Here is an 18,106-nt window from a genome sequence, read left to right on the forward strand (position 1 = left end):
AGTTAGGTTCTGCAGGAAGTTGATAATCAGTGAAAAAGACTCAAGATTTTTCGCACTGTTGAGGCTCTCTTCTTCTGTGGTTTCCACAGTGCTGCTTTGCTTCTGGTAGAAATCAACATTATGAGTCTCAAATAATGGCACCAACAGAGTCAAACTTAACATATACAACAAATATCATACTGAAAGAACTTATGAACCGTTAGAGTGGAGGAGCATTGGCAACGTTGGACAAATTTAAACAACTGAAACACAACAGAGATGGTTGTGGTACGTCAACATTGCCAATGATAGCATCACTATAACATTTTATTGGATTAATGTTGTAATATGAAATGACAAGGTCAACTTACCATCTCATTGACAGCTTCAGAGGTCAGGTGGTCATCCATCACACAGACAGGCAGGTCTAGAGACTGGGACAAGGCTCTATGGTCATAACCAGGAGAGAATGGAAACAACATCAGAGCAGTCCCAATGGCAGAATCTAACCACTGTCTTCATGTCAAAGACTCACTTAGTAGTTAATACATGGCCACAAATAATGAGGGGTTCAAATAGATCGGCTGGGGACTTGACCCTACAAATGACTCCATGAATGATGCCTGACCTGCCCCATAACAAGTTCTTTCTTATTAGTCTCTCTCTCTTAATCTCCACACAAATATCTAACTGGACAGAGTGTAAGTGGCCTTACCTGACTCTCTCAGTGTCAGAAACATCATAGTCTTGTTGTTCTATGTCCTCCAGGGACATCTCAGCTACAGCAGACGGGGCAAAGCCCGGGATGATCTCTCAAACTGAAAATAATGACTGTTTATGTGAACTGAACCATTTACAGTGGCTTGCGAAAGTATTCACCCCCCTTGGCATTTTCCCTATTTTGTTGCCTTATAATGATTTTTGCACTGTCAACTGTGGGACCTTAGGTGTGTGCCTTTCCAAATCATGTCCAATCAATTGAATTTACCACAGGTGGACTCCAATCATGTTGTAGAAATACCTCAAGGATGATCAAGGGAAACAGGACGCACCGGAGCTCAATTTCGAGTCTCATAGCAAAGGGTTTGAATACTTATGTAAATAAGGTATTTCTGTTTTTTTTCCGTTTTAAATTGCAAAAATGTCTAAAAAACTGTTTTTGCTTTGTCATTATAGGATATTGTGTGTAGATTGATGAGGAAAATGTTGTATGTAATCCATTTTAGAATAAGGCTGTAATGTAAAAAATGAAATGTGTTAAAAGTCAAGGGGTCTGAATACTTTCCAAATGCACTGAAGCAGTCTATAAGATATATCTTATTACAGTTTAGGCCTACCTTGTTATTTTCTTCCATCTGGCAATATCATATTAATGGATTAAATCTATTTAGTTTGTTTTGTTGCTAATATTTTTATTAATTGTTTGAAAATACAAGTATTATCTACTTTCTGAAGGACAGCCAAGTTGATAGGCAACATAGAAGCTACAGACAATTATGACATCATTGGAACACATGCACGTGTCACAAACACCTTTAGCCCAAAAAAGCAGTGTAGCAGTGCTGCCCAAGCTGGGGGCAATACACTTTTATTAGGCTTTTATTCAGATTCACAAACAATGCTCTACTTGAAGTCAATGAGTAAACATGTAGCAACATGGCTGAGCTTTAACGTGTAAGTAGAAGTTGACACTAACCATATGTATATTCCTAAAATGCTTGCCCTAAATACCAGTCTAGAACCCAGGTATGTCTCCTGCTATTTATAGTATCTTTCAAGTACATCTTATTACAGTTTAGGCCTATCTTATTATTTTCTTCCATCTAGCAATATCATTTTAAGGGCAAATACACACACGTGTTGTAGGCCAATGAACTCCATAGTTTTAGTTATAGTCGTAGTTTTTCCAGGACAGCTACACCACCCGATGTTACAGGAAGGCCATAAAGATCATCAAGGACAACAACCACCCGAGCCACTGCCTGTTCACCCCGCTATCATCCAGAAGGCGAGGTCAGTACAGGTGCATCAAAGCAGGGACCGAGTGACTGAAAAACAGCTTCTATCTCAAGGCCATCAGACTGTTAAACAGCCACCACTAACATTGAGTGGCTGCTGCCAACACACTGACACTGACTCAACTCCAGCCACTTTAATAATGGGAATTGATGGGAAATGATGTAAAATATATCACTAGCCACTTTAAACAATGCTACCTAATATAATGTTTACATACCCTACATTATTCATCTCATATGTATACGTATATACTGTACTCTATATCATCTACTGCATCCTTATGTAATACATGTATCACTAGCCACTTTAACTATGCCACTTTTTTTACATACTCATCTCATATGTATATACTGTACTCAATACCATCTACTGTATCTTGCCTATGCTGCTCTGTACCATCACTCATTCATATATCTTTATGTACATATTCTTTATCCCCTTACACTGTGTATAAGACAGTAGTTTTGGAATTGTTAGTTAGATTACTTGTTGGTTATTACTGCATTGTCGGAACTAGAAGCACAAGCATTTCGCTACACTCGCATTAACATCTGCTAACCATGTGTATGTGACAAATAAAATTTGATTTGATTTGATTAGATTTTAATCAGAGTTTATAATAAGGAAGGGGAATTCTGTAACAGTTTATGACATCAAAGGTATGGCAGCTATGGAGAATCATTTTCAAAACAATGTCCAAAACGGGAAATCATTGGATGTGATTCATTCGATTCTATGCAAATTCATATTTGAGGACTGACATGGAAGCAACCATTACACAACCCTGAACTCAATAACCCCACCCCAGTTTCAGAAGAGATATCAAACCATATCTGGTCATATTGTATTACATACACCCAGGCTGTGCCTGGACAGTGATGGATGGCTATATGGAGCATCCTTGTCCATCATGTTCAGTGTGTTAGTGCTCTCACCACAGCGAGGCAGCAGAGTACCAGTTGAGGTAGGTGCAGGCAGAGCGTAGTAATTAAAGGCAGTGGTAGCCTATCCATCCCCATATCAACACCTGCAGCATCTCATGACACGCGCTCACACTCCCCCATTTACCACAACTTCCAAACTAACTGGACCTAAAACAATGTGTAACTTCGTGGCCATTCCAAGTCAGGATCACACCTAATACCAAATAGCTAAAGAGGATAAACCACAAATAAATTCATGTTTCCTAAAACAATGTGTAACTTCGTGGCCATTCCAAGTCAGGATCACACCTAATACCAAATAGCTAAAGAGGATAAACCACAAATAAATTCATGTTTTGTAGGGGGGAGTTGACGATTATGTGGTGGTTGTTTCACTATCGATGATGAAATTGCATTAAATCAAAAGAGTCAGACCCAATGATTTACTGTTCGTAAGGACAGAGTGACTAGTAATATTGAACATTAAGTCAAAATGTAGCTAGGGGAGTTCAAGATCCAAGATCACATTTTCTTTCTATGGATTAGCCCATCAGTCAAGTGTTGGTTGTCCAGTAAAAAACTCAAACTTCGAATTAAGATTATCAATCCGATTCTGTGATCAATGTGAATCTGTGAACAGTCTTGTGAATCTTTACTAGAGTCCCCATTAGCTAACGCTATAACGTTAGCTAATCTTCCTGTGGTCCAACACCAATTGATAAGACATTACAAACAATTACAAAGGAAGACTTTACAAACATTTAACAAGTAGACAATACAGACAATTAAAATACCTGACATTTAACATTCAGTTGATGCTTTGTAGGTGATGCAATAGCTGTAAACTATAGAGCTCGTGGCCAAGGTGAGTTAAGTGGCTAGAGTGGTTTCCTGTATGCCCATGCTGCACATAGCCCACCCCAATGCACTAGTTAGCCTAGTAAACAAGCCTATACACCGCGGGTAAATTGCCACTATTCACTGTTACAGTGGTCAGAGATCACAGCCAGAAGCCTACCACCACCAACGGGCTACAACTGTTCAGTATTGTTGTCTAATTTATGGACATCGTCTATGTGACTTTTTTTTAAATTATCAAGTAGGCCCAACACAGTTTCAGAAGATGTAGGTACATTTGACCAATATTCATGTATCCATTTTTCAGTTAGCATGGTCATGTTTCCTTTCACGTGAGAAATATTAACCAAAGCATCATTTTCCCTTGCTTATCTCCTTCAAAATACTGCAAGCTACAGAGCTATATAAATAATGACTGTATTGGCATGATTCCATACCTTATTATTGACTTCAATTGGAGGTGCAATTCACTCCTTTTGACGAGTAGGTTTGGTCCTCATTTCCAGAGCAAATGTGCAACAGTTCTACACACACATATTTAACTGTCTGTTTTCATTACATCATCAGCTACCTTTGTTACATCACAAAGCCAGCTGGCTAAATCTGGCACATTTACAGAAATACAGTAGATTGTCCCTGTCAAATACATTTGATAAAAAATAAATGTCCAAAACAAACAGTGGTGGAAAAAGTCCTCAATCAGTCAGTTGTAAACAGTATGACTCAAGTAAATGTGAAAGTTGCCCAGTAAAATACTACTTGGGAAGTATTTGGTTTGAAATATTCTCAAGTATCAAAAGTAAAAATAATTTTAAAAATTAAGCAAAGCAGACAACACAATTGTATTGCTTTTTTTGAATGTAAGAATAGCCAGGGGCACACTCCAACACTTAGACATAATTTATAAACTAAGCATTTGTGTTTATTGAGTCTGCCAGATCAGAGGTAGGGGATGTTCTCTTGATAAGTGTGTGAATTGGACCATTTTCCTGTCATACAAAGCATTCAAAATGTACTTTTGGGTATCAGGGAAAGTGGATGGAGTCAAAAGTACATTTTTGTCCTTTATGAATGTACTGAAGTTGTCAAAAATATAAATAGTTAAAGTACAGATACCCCCAAAACGATTTAAATCATTTTTACTTAAGTACTTTGCACCACTGAAAACAAACCTTTTCTAGTGTCTCTATATCACTGGCTTATCATCACCTAGATTGCCCACCCTAGTCACACCCTGACCTAACCAACCACTTTGCCTGTTTGACGGTTAGTCTGAGGGCATAGCAGGATTTCATATAAGTGTCTGGATTAGTGTCCCGCTCCTTGAAAGAAGCAGCTCTAGCCTTTAGCGCGGTGTGGATGTTGCCTGTAATCCATGGCTTCTGTCGGGGATATGTACATACGGTCACTGTGGGCACGACGTTGTCGATCCACTTATTGATGTAGCCTGTGACTGAGGTGGTATACTCCTCAATGCATGTGGATGAATCGCAGAACATATTACAGTCTGTGCTAGCAAAACAGTCAACATATGACAACAAATGAATGCAATCTCATTTAATGAGGAAAATTATCTTGGGTTGGAGAGGCTTCTAGTGATGGCTCTATACATTCTGGTGAAAAGGGAGGGTTTGCGACTCTTCTCTTCAGGTGGGAAGAAATATGCGATGTCATTTCCCTCTGGAGCAAAGGAGCCATGAGAATTTGTCCTCGACTCTGCAAAGAAAGACCATCCAGTATGTCATGGGTAACAATTCAGAGCAGAGTGCAATGTCTTTCCAAATGAATTAGTTGAACGCTAAAGTAATAATATCTTAGTCTTGAATGAGCAGCAGCAGGGCTTACCTGTAAAGTACACAGTAGGGGAAGTGTTCTGAGGCTGGTACTCCATAGACTTTTGAGGACAGTGGTCCTTTCTAACTTTCTTGGAACACTGTTTGGTGGGAAAAGGCACATTAAAACAAACTGTTATATATCTTAAAGTACAGTATATCAACTGGAAAAAGGCAATACAATGCTAAAATACTGAATTATATAAACAAATAATATCTCATACTATCAAAAGCAGTGTTATTCATGAAAAATCTGTACTTGTACCTTTATGTTAAAGCATATCTTGCTGAACATGGTTTTCTTGCTTTTCTTGGACTTGAAGATGGGGATCTGCTCTCCAGTACTGCTGGTGCTATCCCTTACCAAATCCAACATCCCTTCTACAATGTCTCTGGTGGCCATGCTGGTACTGGACTCAAAATAACATTTGGCATTGGCTTTGGTGATCATTTGATGACTTGAGCCAACTGATAAGGCATCCATCATTTTGTTGACCATGACCTTCGTGAGCTGATTCATTGTGTCAGTATCCTCTGGCTTGCTCTGATTGAGCTGGATAGGAAAGACCATGCAAGTAGAGGTGCTTGGTTCATTCTGGACTGAAACATCAATGTTGATATTTTCATACTCATCTAACCACTGTTTTAGGAAGCCCTTCACTGTCTATTCAGCAAATATCTGGAGAAGCTGAGAGGAGAGCTTCCTGGATATGGCACATTGTTCCTTTCCCCATTTCAGCCTTGAAAGAATGGAGTCTGAAGCACTTCTGGCTGCTGCCAATGTTAAGACCTGTGGAGTGCTGTGGCTGTCCTGAAGGGCTATCACTTTATCCACAAATTCATGACTGAAAATGTGGATGGTCCCAGTGGAAATTATTTTTCTCAATTTCCTAACAGCAGATCTGAGGTTGTCAGGATGAGAAGCACCCTGTCCATCTTCCTGTGTGTTCTCAACACTTTCCACCATTTCGTCCACTACCACCCCAGCAGCTTGTCTGACTTTGTCCACAAAGGTTGGGGGAAGTAAGTTCTCTGTGTGAAACAAGTCCTGAATGATCATGTTTCTTACAATGGGAAAGTCACTCTGAGCAGATAATTCAGTGGGGATGGGAGTACCGGGCAAGGTGAAGTCCCATTCTGACTGCTTTGATTTTGAAGTAGGTGTTAGAGAGGTGGAGGAGCGTGAAGAAGAGGTATTTCTTGTATTTTGGCTGTCAGCACTCCTACAACGGATCGTGCCAATATCCTCCAGCATGGATCCTGAGAGCTTAGTGGTTTTAGGTAGTAATTTGTGCGGAATGTCCACACAGGCATCGTTTCCACCAGGTGTAACACTGCTCTGGTTGACCTCAAGATGGCAGAGACTTGCTCTTTGTGAAGCAGGACTGCTTTGATATGTAAATATTTGGATTGAACCAAGTGTTGTGTCTGATCTTTGAAGATCTTTTCTGAGAAACTCCGTAATCTTACTTTGCAGACTGTAGTAGATGTTACGAGCAACAGACCAGATTATTTTCTCAGAAACCTGTCCAGTGGTGAGCAGGGAGGTTCCAGATACCATGTCAGATGATTGGGTTTTCTGGGTGATCTCCTGCAGATCTTTCACTATGGTTTGTATAATATCAGTAGATGTGGTGGATGTATATACAGACTGGAGGTACTTATCTGTTGTACCTTCCTCCACAATGTTAAATGATCTAGAGAGGACCTCACTCACTCCTTTCTCAGCTTTGGTTTGGAACGCATGACTAGAAAGTTTTTGGAGGCTCTTTGTTGAAAGACTGTGGGAAGATGCAATGCCTTTGGAGGCAGCCGTGCTGCAATCTAGACTTACTGGAGAGGTTCGCTCAGGAGAACCTTGGAGACGTTCAAACATGTCTTCACATGGTGTTGGGGACCTTGACAAGGAGATGTCCTTCAGCTGAGACAGAACACCACCTACCAATATGTTGACCTCAAGGGACATATCAGATATTTTCTTTCCTACTGTGGAGAAGCAAGGTGCATTTGATGTCTGATCCTCACATGAGGTCAAGATTGTTGAAATGACCTGTTTGGTACTATTGTTCATTAGACCCTCTTCTGTTTCAGTCCAGAGAAGTTTTGAACTCTCTGACACCCATGTGTAGAGTCACTTCCTGGTTCAAACTGGGCAAGTGAGGCACACTCTTACTAGCTTGCGTCAAGCTCTGGCTTGCCAAACCAAGGTACTCCTTAGTCACAAGATGTCCAGAGTCCTCTGTGGGTGTATGGCTAGACATTCTTCTCTGCACGTCTGATCTCCGCCGGTGAATGGTGAAGCCCTTTAATGTCTTCTGAATATTGTTATATAAACTAGTGGTAGCAGACCAGATCCTGCTCTGTAGCTTTTGTGCATTTTCCTGGAGGTCAGGTTCTCTCTCCTCTACTTCTGCAGGTTGCGCCGAGCTCTGCAGGTCTTCCACAAATGTGTCAATGATGCCAAAGGCAGCAGAATCCGCACAAATATCCTTTGACAAGGTTCTCTGGTTTTGAACGGAACAAGACCTGGATGCTACAGAATAAGCAGGCTGTGCACTCGGTAAGCTACTGTTGGACTTTTTAACTAGGAACTCACTCACTGCTTGAGTGGTGTCTCTCTTGAATTCCTCACTTGAGAGTTTTTTCATGCAATCTAACAGACTGGTCAAAGAAGCTGTGGCCTTACTTCTGCTGTCCTCAATTTGAGAGGGGACCTCAGATACTATTGGTGATGAGGCCCTGGAATGGGAGTATTCCCCATGCTGAGCCAGAACACCCTCTACAAATTGTTGTCTCTCAATAGAGAAGCCTGATCCTTTTTCTCCAACAGTGTACAGGGCGTCCTCCTTTGACATCTCAGTGTTGTACAATCCCAGAAGCTCTGAAATGACTTCTTTGGTGCAAGTTGTCAGAAGGAGCTTGCTTTCTTCTGACTCAGTTTGTGCCCAAATTAGTTTTGAGCTCTCACTTAGGCCTCTTTGTAAAGTAACTTCACCAGTGGACTCTGGCAACTGAGGCTCACTCTTACTGGGCCTATATTTCATGTCTAAGCAAGGAAGTGGAACTGTCTCCTTAAACTCAGCATTTGTGATGTTATCATCAGATGTGACAATGCTCTTTAAGGCACATCGCTGAAGCTTGCCGAAATAATCTTTCAAGTTGTTTTGGATGCTGTGGTAAATGTGAACAGCAGCAGACCAGGCACTCTTCTGTTGGGGACTCTCAGATTCAGCCAAGGACTTCATATCTGACACGAAAGTCTTAACAACTACTGACGCTGCTGAGCCCACTGGGTGAATTGACTCTGTCTTTACAATGCCAGACAATGTTTGACCTGATACAGCACCTGTTAACTCAGACTGAACGACTGAACTAGGAAAGCTCAAACTACTGACTTTTTTGGCAAGAACTCCACTCACTGCTTGTATTGCTGATGTTTGAAACTCCCGGCTGGAGAGTTTTTGGATGCTCTTAGATGTGAGCGTGCAGGAAGAACCAGATTCACCAATGTTGTAGCTGCTCTCGTATTTCCTTATCAGGGCATCAAGATCGTCAATGAAGCCAACATGCGATGCCAAAAACGTGATCTTGTCCTTCAGATCTTTCAGCAAATTCTGTTCGTTCTCGTCAACAAAAGCCACCATTGTGTCAGAGATCATGGTCATGACTTGCCCTGTTAGACTCTTGCTCTCTTGGTCAACTTTTTCAAGTTTAGCAGCCAGCTCTCTCACCATGCTCTCAGTCACCTTGGTCTGTGAGTCTCCCCTTACCGGTGTCACTTGAGAGGTTTGGCTAGCGGAGGCACTCTTAACGACCACTGATACGGCCGACTTGACATCTTTAATCACTTCTGCCATTACAGCAGGGGTCATCTTCGGAGAGCCTGCACTTCCAGATGGAGAATTGGACATGCATGCAAGTTTGGAGAGAGAACCTTGCAGGCTGTCCTGCACACAGGTGACGAGGGTGTCCTCTGAGACACCTAAGAGGACTTGTAGCGAGTCAGAGTTGGTTGTCTTCTTCTGCACATCAGACAGAGAGGTTCTTGAAAAAAAAAACAGAAATCATCACAGTCAAACAAATAATATGTAATGCTGTGAGGAACGTTGCTCTGGTGGAGGTGTGTCAAACACATCTGCACCATTGAAAATAGTGGAGGAATCGTTGCTTTTGCTCTGGGAAAACACCTTAGTGTGGTGGAGGTGTGTCAACCACAACTAATAATAAAAAATAATAATTTATTCAACTTCTATAGTTCTTTTCATTACAGAAAGATAAAAGAGAAAAGCTTCTGCCGGTTTGGAGAAGAAAAAAAAGACTAAATTATTCTGTTTTAAAGTCAAATAATATGATAAATTAGAGTACTTTTTTTGTAGAAGTAATTTGTATTGAAACTGGCTTGTACAGTTGAAGTCGGAAGTTTACATACACTTAGGTTGGAGTCATTAAAAGTCGTTTTTCAACCACTCCACAAATTCCTTGTTAACAAACTCTAGTTTTGGCAAGTCGGTTAGGACATCTACTTTGTGCATGACACAAGTTATTTTTCCAACAATTGTTTACAGACAGATTAGTTAACTTATAATTCACTGTATCTCAATTCCAGTGGGTCAGAAGTTTACATGCACTAAGTTGACTGTGCCTTTAAACAGCTTGGAAAATTCCAGAAAAGGATGTCATGGCTTTAGAAGCTTATGTTAGGCTAATTGACATCATTTGAGTCTGTGGATGTATTTCAAGGCCAACCTTCAAACTCAGTGCCACTTCGCTTGACATCATGAGAAAATCAAAAGAAATCAGCCAAAACCTCACAAAAAGAATTGGTTCATCCTTGGGAGCAATTTCCAAATGGCTGAAGGTACCACGTTCATCTGTACAAACAATAGTACGCAAGTATAAACACCATGGGACCACGCAGCCATCATACCACTCAGGAAGGAGACGCGTTCTCCTAGAGATCCTCCTAGGTCTCCTAGAGATGAACGTACTTGGGTGCGAAAAGTGCAAATCAATCCCAGAACAACAGCAATGGACCGTGTGAAGATGCTGGAGGAAACAGGTACAAAAGTATCTATATCCACAGTAAAAACGAGTCCTATATCGACATAACCTGAAAGGCCGCTCAGCAGGGAAGAAGCCACTGCTCCGGAAGCCGCCATAAAAAACCCAGACTACGGTTTGCAACTGCACATGGGGACAAAGATGACAACTTCCGTCGCCGACAGAGATGGCCGCCTCGCTTCGCGTTCCTAGGAAACTATGCAGTTTTTTGTTTTTTTACGTGTTATTTCTTACATTAGTACCCCAGGTCATCTTAGGTTTCATTACATACAGTCGAGAAGAACTACTGAATATAAGATCAGCATCAACTCACCATCAGTACTACCAAGAATATGTTTTTCGCGACGCGGATCCTGTGTTCTGCCTTACAAACAGGACAACTGAGTGGATTCCATGCAGCGACCCCAAAAAAAAAACAACTCCGAAAAAGAGGGAAACGAGGCGGTCTTCTGGTCAGACTCCGGAGACGGGCACACCGTGCACCACTCCCTAGCATTCTTCTTGCCAATGTCCAGTCTCTTGACAACAAGGTTGATGAAATCCGAGCAAGGGTAGCATTCCAGAGGGACATCAGAGACTGTAACGTTCTTTGCTTCACGGAAACGTGGCTCACTGGAGAGACACTATCCGAAGCGGTGCAGCCAACGGGTTTCTCCACACATCGCGCAGACAGAAACAAACATCTTTCTGGTAAGAAGAGGGGCGGGGGCGTATGCCTTATGACTAACGTGACATGGTGTGATGAAAGAAACATACAGGAACTCAAATCCTTCTGTTCACCTGATTTAGAATTCCTCACAATCAAATGTAGACCGCATTATCTACCAAGAGAATTCTCTTCGATTATAATCACAGCCGTATATATCCCCCCCAAGCAGACACATCGATGGCTCTGAACGAACTTTATTTAACTCTTTGCAAACTGGAAACCATTCATCCGGAGGCTGCATTCATTGTAGCTGGGGATTTTAACAAGGCTAATCTGAAAACAAGACTCCCTAAATTTTATCAGCATATCGATTGCGCAACCAGGGGTGGAAAGACCTTGGATCATTGTTACTCTAACTTCCGCGACGCATATAAGGCCCTGCCCCGCCCCCATTTCGGAAAAGCTGACCACGACTCCATTTTGTTGATCCCTGCCTACAGACAGAAACTAAAACAAGAGGCTCCCACGCTGAGGTCTGTCCAACGCTGGTCCGACCATGCTGACTCCACACTCCAAGACTGCTTCCACCACGTGGACTGGGACATGTTTCGTATTGCGTCAGACAACAACATTGACGAATACGCTGATTCGGTGTGTGAGTTCATTAGAACGTGCGTTGAAGATGTCGTTCCCATAGCAACGATTAAAACATTCCCTAACCAGAAACCGTGGATTGATGGCAGCATTCGCGTGAAACTGAAAGCGCGAACCACTGCTTTTAATCAGGGCAAGGTGTCTGGTAACATGACCGAATACAAACAGTGCAGCTATTCCCTCCGCAAGGCTATCAAACAAGCTAAGCGTCAGTACAGAGACAAAGTAGAATCTCAATTCAACGGCTCAGACACAAGAGGCATGTGGCAGGGTCTACAGTCAATCACGGACTACAGGAAGAAATCCAGCCCAGTCACGGACCAGGATGTCCTGCTCCCAGGCAGACTAAATAACTTTTTTGCCCGCTTTGAGGACAATACAGTGCCACTGACACGGCCTGCAACGAAAACATGCGGTCTCTCCTTCACTGCAGCCGAGGTGAGTAAGACATTTAAACGTGTTAACCCTCGCAAGGCTGCAGGCCCAGACGGCATCCCCAGCCGCGCCCTCAGAGCATGCGCAGACCAGCTGGCCGGTGTGTTTACGGACATATTCAATCAATCCCTATACCAGTCTGCTGTTCCCACATGCTTCAAGAGGGCCACCATTGTTCCTGTTCCCAAGAAAGCTAAGGTAACTGAGCTAAACGACTACCGCCCCGTAGCACTCACTTCCGTCATCATGAAGTGCTTTGAGAGACTAGTCAAGGACCATATCACCTCCACCCTACCTGACACCCTAGACCCACTCCAATTTGCTTACCGCCCAAATAGGTCCACAGACGATGCAATCTCAACCACACTGCACACCGCCCTAACCCATCTGGACAAGAGGAATACCTATGTGAGAATGCTGTTCATTGACTACAGCTCGTCATTCAACACCATAGTACCCTCCAAGCTCGTCATCAAGCTCGAGACCCTGGGTCTCGACCCCGCCCTGTGCAACTGGGTACTGGACTTCCTGACGGGCCGCCCCCAGGTGGTGAGGGTAGGCAACAACATCTCCTCCCCGCTGATCCTCAACACTGGGGCCCCACAAGGGTGCGTTCTGAGCCCTCTCCTGTACTCCCTGTTCACCCACGACTGCGTGGCCACGCACGCCTCCAACTCAATCATCAAGTTTGCGGACGACACAACAGTGGTAGGCTTGATTACCAACAACGACGAGACGGCCTACAGGGAGGAGGTGAGGGCCCTCGGAGTGTGGTGTCAGGAAAATAACCTCACACTCAACGTCAACAAAACTAAGGAGATGATTGTGGACTTCAGGAAACAGCAGAGGGAACACCCCCCTATCCACATCGATGGAACAGTAGTGGAGAGGGTAGCAAGTTTTAAGTTCCTCGGCATACACATCACAGACAAACTGAATTGGTCCACTCACACAGACAGCATTGTGAAGAAGGCGCAGCAGCGCCTCTTCAACCTCAGGAGGCTGAAGAAATTTGGCTTGTCACCAAAAGCACTCACAAACTTCTACAGATGCACAATCGAGAGCATCCTGGCGGGCTGTATCACCGCCTAGTACGGCAACTGCTCCGCCCTCAACCGTAAGGCTCTCCAGAGGGTGGTGAGGTCTGCACAACGCATCACCGGGGGCAAACTACCTGCCCTCCAGGACACCTACACCACCCGATGTCACAGGAAGGCCATAAAGATCATCAAGGACATCAACCACCCGAGCCACTGCCTGTTCACCCCGCTATCATCCAGAAGGCGAGGTCAGTACAGGTGCATCAAAGCTGGGACCGAGAGACTGAAAAACAGCTTCTATCTCAAGGCCATCAGACTGTTAAACAGCCACCACTAACATTGAGTGGCTGCTGCCAACACACTGACTCAACTCCAGCCACTTTAATAATGGGAATTGATGGGAAATTATGTAAATATATCACTAGCCACTTTAAACAATGCTACCTTATATAATGTTACTTACCCTACATTATTCATCTCATATGCATACGTATATACTGTACTCTATATCATCGACTGTATCCTTATGTAATACATGTATCACTAGCCACTTTAAACTATGCCACTTTGTTTACATACTCATCTCATTTGTACATACTGTACTCGATACCATCTACTGTATCTTGCCTATGCTTCTCTGTACCATCACTCATTCATATATCCTTATGTACATATTCTTTATCCCCTTACACTGTGTACAAGACAGTAGTTTTGGAATTGTTAGTTAGATTACTTGTTGGTTATTACTGCATTGTCGGAACTAGAAGCACAAGCATTTCGCTACACTCGCATTAACATCTGCTAACCATGTGTATGTGACAAATAAAATTTGATTTGATTTGAAGATCGTACTTTTTGGAGAAATGTCCTCTGGTCTGATGAAACAAAAATAGAACTGTTTGGGCATAATGACCATCATTATGTTTGGAGGAAAAAGGGTGAGGCTTGCAAGCTAAAGAACACCATCCCAACCTTGAAGCACGGGGGTAGCAGAATCATGTTGTGGGGGTGCTTTGCTGCAAGAGGGTCTAGTGCCCTTCACAAAATAGATAGCATCATGAAGATGGACAATTTTGTGGATATATTGAAGCAACATCTCAAGACTTCAGTCAGGAAGTTAAAGCTTGGTCGCAAATGGGTCTTCCAAATGGACATGACCCCAAGCATACTTCCAAAGTTGTGGCAAAATGACTTAAGAACAACAAAGTCAAGGTATTGGAGTGGCCATCACAAAGCCCTGACCTCAATCCTATAGAACATTTGTGGGCAGAACTGAAAAAGCTTGTGCGAGCAAGGAGGCCTACAAACCTGACTCAGTCATACCAGCTCTGTCAGGAGGAATGGGCCAAAATACTCCCAACTTATTGTGGGAAGCTTGTGGAAGGCTACCCAAAACATTTGACCCAAGTTAAACAATTTAAAGGCAATGCTACCAAATACTATTTGAGTGTATGTAAACTTCTGACCCACTGGGAATGTGAAGAAAGAAATAAAAGCTGAAATAAATTATTCTTTCTTCTTCTATTATTCTGACATTTCACATTCTTAAAATAAAGTCGTGATTTTAACTGACCTAAAACAGGGGAATTTTACTAGGATTAAATGTCAGGAATTGTGAAAAACTGAGTTTAAATGTACTTGGCTAAGGTGTATGTAAACTCAGAATTCAACTTTATATGGCCATATCTATCCTCTAAAAAAAAAATGTGAAATTGCTATAAACATCAAATACTGTTTAAGGACAATCATAAATAAAAGGCAGTATTGAAGAATGGTTACAGACATACCTCATGGCTGGCTTGGGCAATGGTTTTGGGCAGTAGCTTCCACTGCCCAGACTGCCCATCTCCTTAGTCAGGTACATCTCCTTGAACTTAAGTTGTTGTGATTCCTGCTCTTCTTCCTCTTCCTGATCCATACAGTTGGAGGAAGGGTAGGGAGTCGGGATGCGAAAGCTATTGTAAGACTTTCGACTGCCTGGCCTCTTAGGTACACCAGCCTCAGTAAATCTCACGCGGGACTTGGTGTTAACCTTATCGTCTAACAGAGTGGTGAGTGACGCTGTGAGAGATCTCTGTGACAATGGAGAGGAGGCAGCATCTTGGATGCCCAGTAGTTCGTAAAGACCTGGGATGATGATCTGCATCAGCTTGTCCGATAAAAACTGGACAATCCTCAGACACAAGCCGGCAAGCTGTTGTTTTGTCAGCTGTATTCCAGAAACAGAAGAAGTGTTTTAAAATGTTGCATAGTGCGTCTTTCAAAAGCTTATGAACAAGGCTAAACATTCAGTGATCATTGTATTCTAAATAAGCTTTCAGATCTTACCGGGTCAGAAATGCCATTACGAATCCTACTCCATTGCCTGAAAATGATTCATATGAATTATTCATATTAATAGTATTAATATTGTCAGAAATGTCGGTCAGTAGAGTCATCAGATTAAACAGTATTTTACACATGCTTTGTAGAAATTGTTTTGACAACATTGTGGTGTGATGTAACTTTTTCCGCAATGGAAATGTAGTTGATGAATCTGCTTTCATACAATCCTTTACAGGTTTGATAGTAGTACTGTACCAAAGAAAATAGAACATACTCCTCAGTTAGGTTCTGCAGGAAGTTGATAATCAGTGAAAAAAACTCGCACTGTTGAGGCTCTCTTCTTCTGTGGTTTCCACAGTGCTGGTTTGCTTCTGGTAGAAATAAACATTATGAGTCTCAAATAATGGCACCAACAGAGTCAAACTTAACATATACAACAAATATCATACTGAAAGAACTTATGAACCGTTAGAGTGTGGAGGAGCATTGGCAACGTTGGACAAATTTAAACAACTGAAACACAACAGAGATGGTTGTGGTACGTCAACATTGCCAATGATAGCATCACTATAACATTTTATTGGATTAATGTTGTAATATGAAATGACAAGGTCAATTTACCATCTCATTGACAGCTTCAGAGGTCAGGTGGTCATCCACCACACAGACAGGCAGGTCTAGAGACTGGGACAAGGCTCTATGGTCATAACCAGGAGAGAATGGAAACATCAGAGCAGTCCCAATGGCAGAATCTAACCACTGTCTTCATGTCAAAGACTCACTTAGTAGTTAATACATCGGTTCAAATAGATCGGCTGGGGACTTGACCCTACAAATGACTCCATGAATGACGCCTGACCTCCCCCATAACAAGTTCTTTCTTAGTAGTCTCTCTCTCTCTTAAACTCCACACAAATATCTAACTGGACAGAGTGTAAGTGGCCTTACCTGACTCTCTCAGTGTCAGAAACATCATAGTCTTGTTGTTCTATGTCCTCCAGGGACATCTCAGCTACAGCAGACGGGGCAAAGCCCGGGATGATCTCTCAAACTGAAAATAATGACTGTTTATGTGAACTGAACCATTTACAGTGGCTTGCGAAAGTATTCACCCCCCTTGGCATTTTCCCTATTTTGTTGCCTTATAACCTGGAATTAAAATAGATTTTTGCACTGTCAACTGTGGGACCTTAGGTATGTGCCTTTCCAAATCATGTCCAATCAATTGAATTTACCCCAGGTGGACTCCAATCATGTTGTAGAAATACCTCAAGGATGATCAAGGGAAACAGGACGCACCGGAGCTCAATTTCGAGTCTCATAGCAAAGGGTTTGAATACTTATGTAAATAAGGTATTTCTGTTTTTTTCCGTTTTAATTTGCAAAAATTTCTAAAAAACAGTTTTTGCTTTGTCATTATGGGATATTGTGTGTAGATTGATGAGGAAAATGTTGTATGTAATCCATTTTAGAATAAGGCTATAACGTAAAAAATGAAATGTGTAAAAAGTCAAGGGGTCTGAATACTTTCCAAATGCACTGAAGCAGTCTATAAGATATATCTTATTACAGTTTAGGCCTACCTTGTTATTTTATTCCATCTGGCAATATCATATTAATGGATTAAATCTATTTAGTTTGTTTTGTTGCTAGTATTTTTATTAATTGTTTGAAAATACAAGTATTATCTACTTTCTGAAGGACAGCCAAGTTGATAGGCAACATAGAAGCTACAGACAATTATGACATCATTGGAACACATGCACGTGTCACAAACACCTTTAGCCCAAAAAAGCAGTGTAGCAGTGCTGCCCAAGCTGGGGGCAATACACTTTTATTAGGCTTTTAATCAGATTCACAAACAATGCTCTACTTGAAGTCAATGAGTAAACATGTAGCAACATGGCTGAGCTTTAACGTGTAAGTAGAAGTTGACACTAACCATATGTATATTCCTAAAATGCTTGCCCTAAATACCAGTCTAGAACCCAGGTATGTCTCCTGCTATTTATAGTATCTTTCAAGTACATCTTATTACAGTTTAGGCCTATCTTATTATTTTCTTCCATCTAGCAATATCATTTTAAGGGCAAATACACACACGTGTTGTAGGCCAATGAACTCCATAGTTTTAGTTATAGTCGTAGTTTTTCCAGGACAGCTACACCACCCGATGTTACAGGAAGGCCATAAAGATCATCAAGGACAACAACCACCCGAGCCACTGCCTGTTCACCCCGCTATCATCCAGAAGGCGAGGTCAGTACAGGTGCATCAAAGCAGGGACCGAGTGACTGAAAAACAGCTTCTATCTCAAGGCCATCAGACTGT

General features: G+C 42.1%; 1 protein-coding gene and 1 pseudogene across 3 annotated transcripts; one reads left to right on the forward strand and one right to left on the reverse strand.

Annotated features, from left to right (window-relative positions):
* LOC110515169 overlaps window positions 1–18,106 on the forward strand; it is a 72,302-nt pseudogene that overhangs the window by 23,285 nt on the left and 30,911 nt on the right.
* Window positions 2,612–16,985, reverse strand: LOC118948928. Of its 3 annotated transcripts, XM_036973550.1 has the most exons (8): window positions 16,724–16,985; window positions 16,397–16,472; window positions 16,050–16,146; window positions 15,779–15,815; window positions 15,238–15,659; window positions 5,877–9,655; window positions 5,625–5,712; window positions 2,612–5,495 (listed from the first exon to the last, which is right to left on the reverse strand). In XM_036973550.1, exons 5-6 carry the CDS (start codon window positions 15,594–15,596, stop codon window positions 7,699–7,701), a joined length of 2,316 nt encoding a protein of 771 aa, XP_036829445.1. In that variant the 5' UTR covers window positions 15,597–15,659; window positions 15,779–15,815; window positions 16,050–16,146; window positions 16,397–16,472; window positions 16,724–16,985; the 3' UTR covers window positions 2,612–5,495; window positions 5,625–5,712; window positions 5,877–7,698. The 3 variants fall into 3 exon arrangements, with proteins under 3 accessions (XP_036829445.1, XP_036829446.1, XP_036829447.1); XM_036973551.1 differs by lacking the exon at window positions 16,724–16,985 and having other exon boundaries at window positions 16,397–16,545; XM_036973552.1 differs by lacking the exons at window positions 15,779–15,815; window positions 16,050–16,146; window positions 16,397–16,472; window positions 16,724–16,985 and having other exon boundaries at window positions 15,238–15,762.

Source organism: Oncorhynchus mykiss, unplaced genomic scaffold, assembly GCF_013265735.2.
Source record: "Oncorhynchus mykiss isolate Arlee unplaced genomic scaffold, USDA_OmykA_1.1 un_scaffold_266, whole genome shotgun sequence".
NCBI classification, from domain to species: domain Eukaryota; kingdom Metazoa; phylum Chordata; class Actinopteri; order Salmoniformes; family Salmonidae; genus Oncorhynchus; species Oncorhynchus mykiss.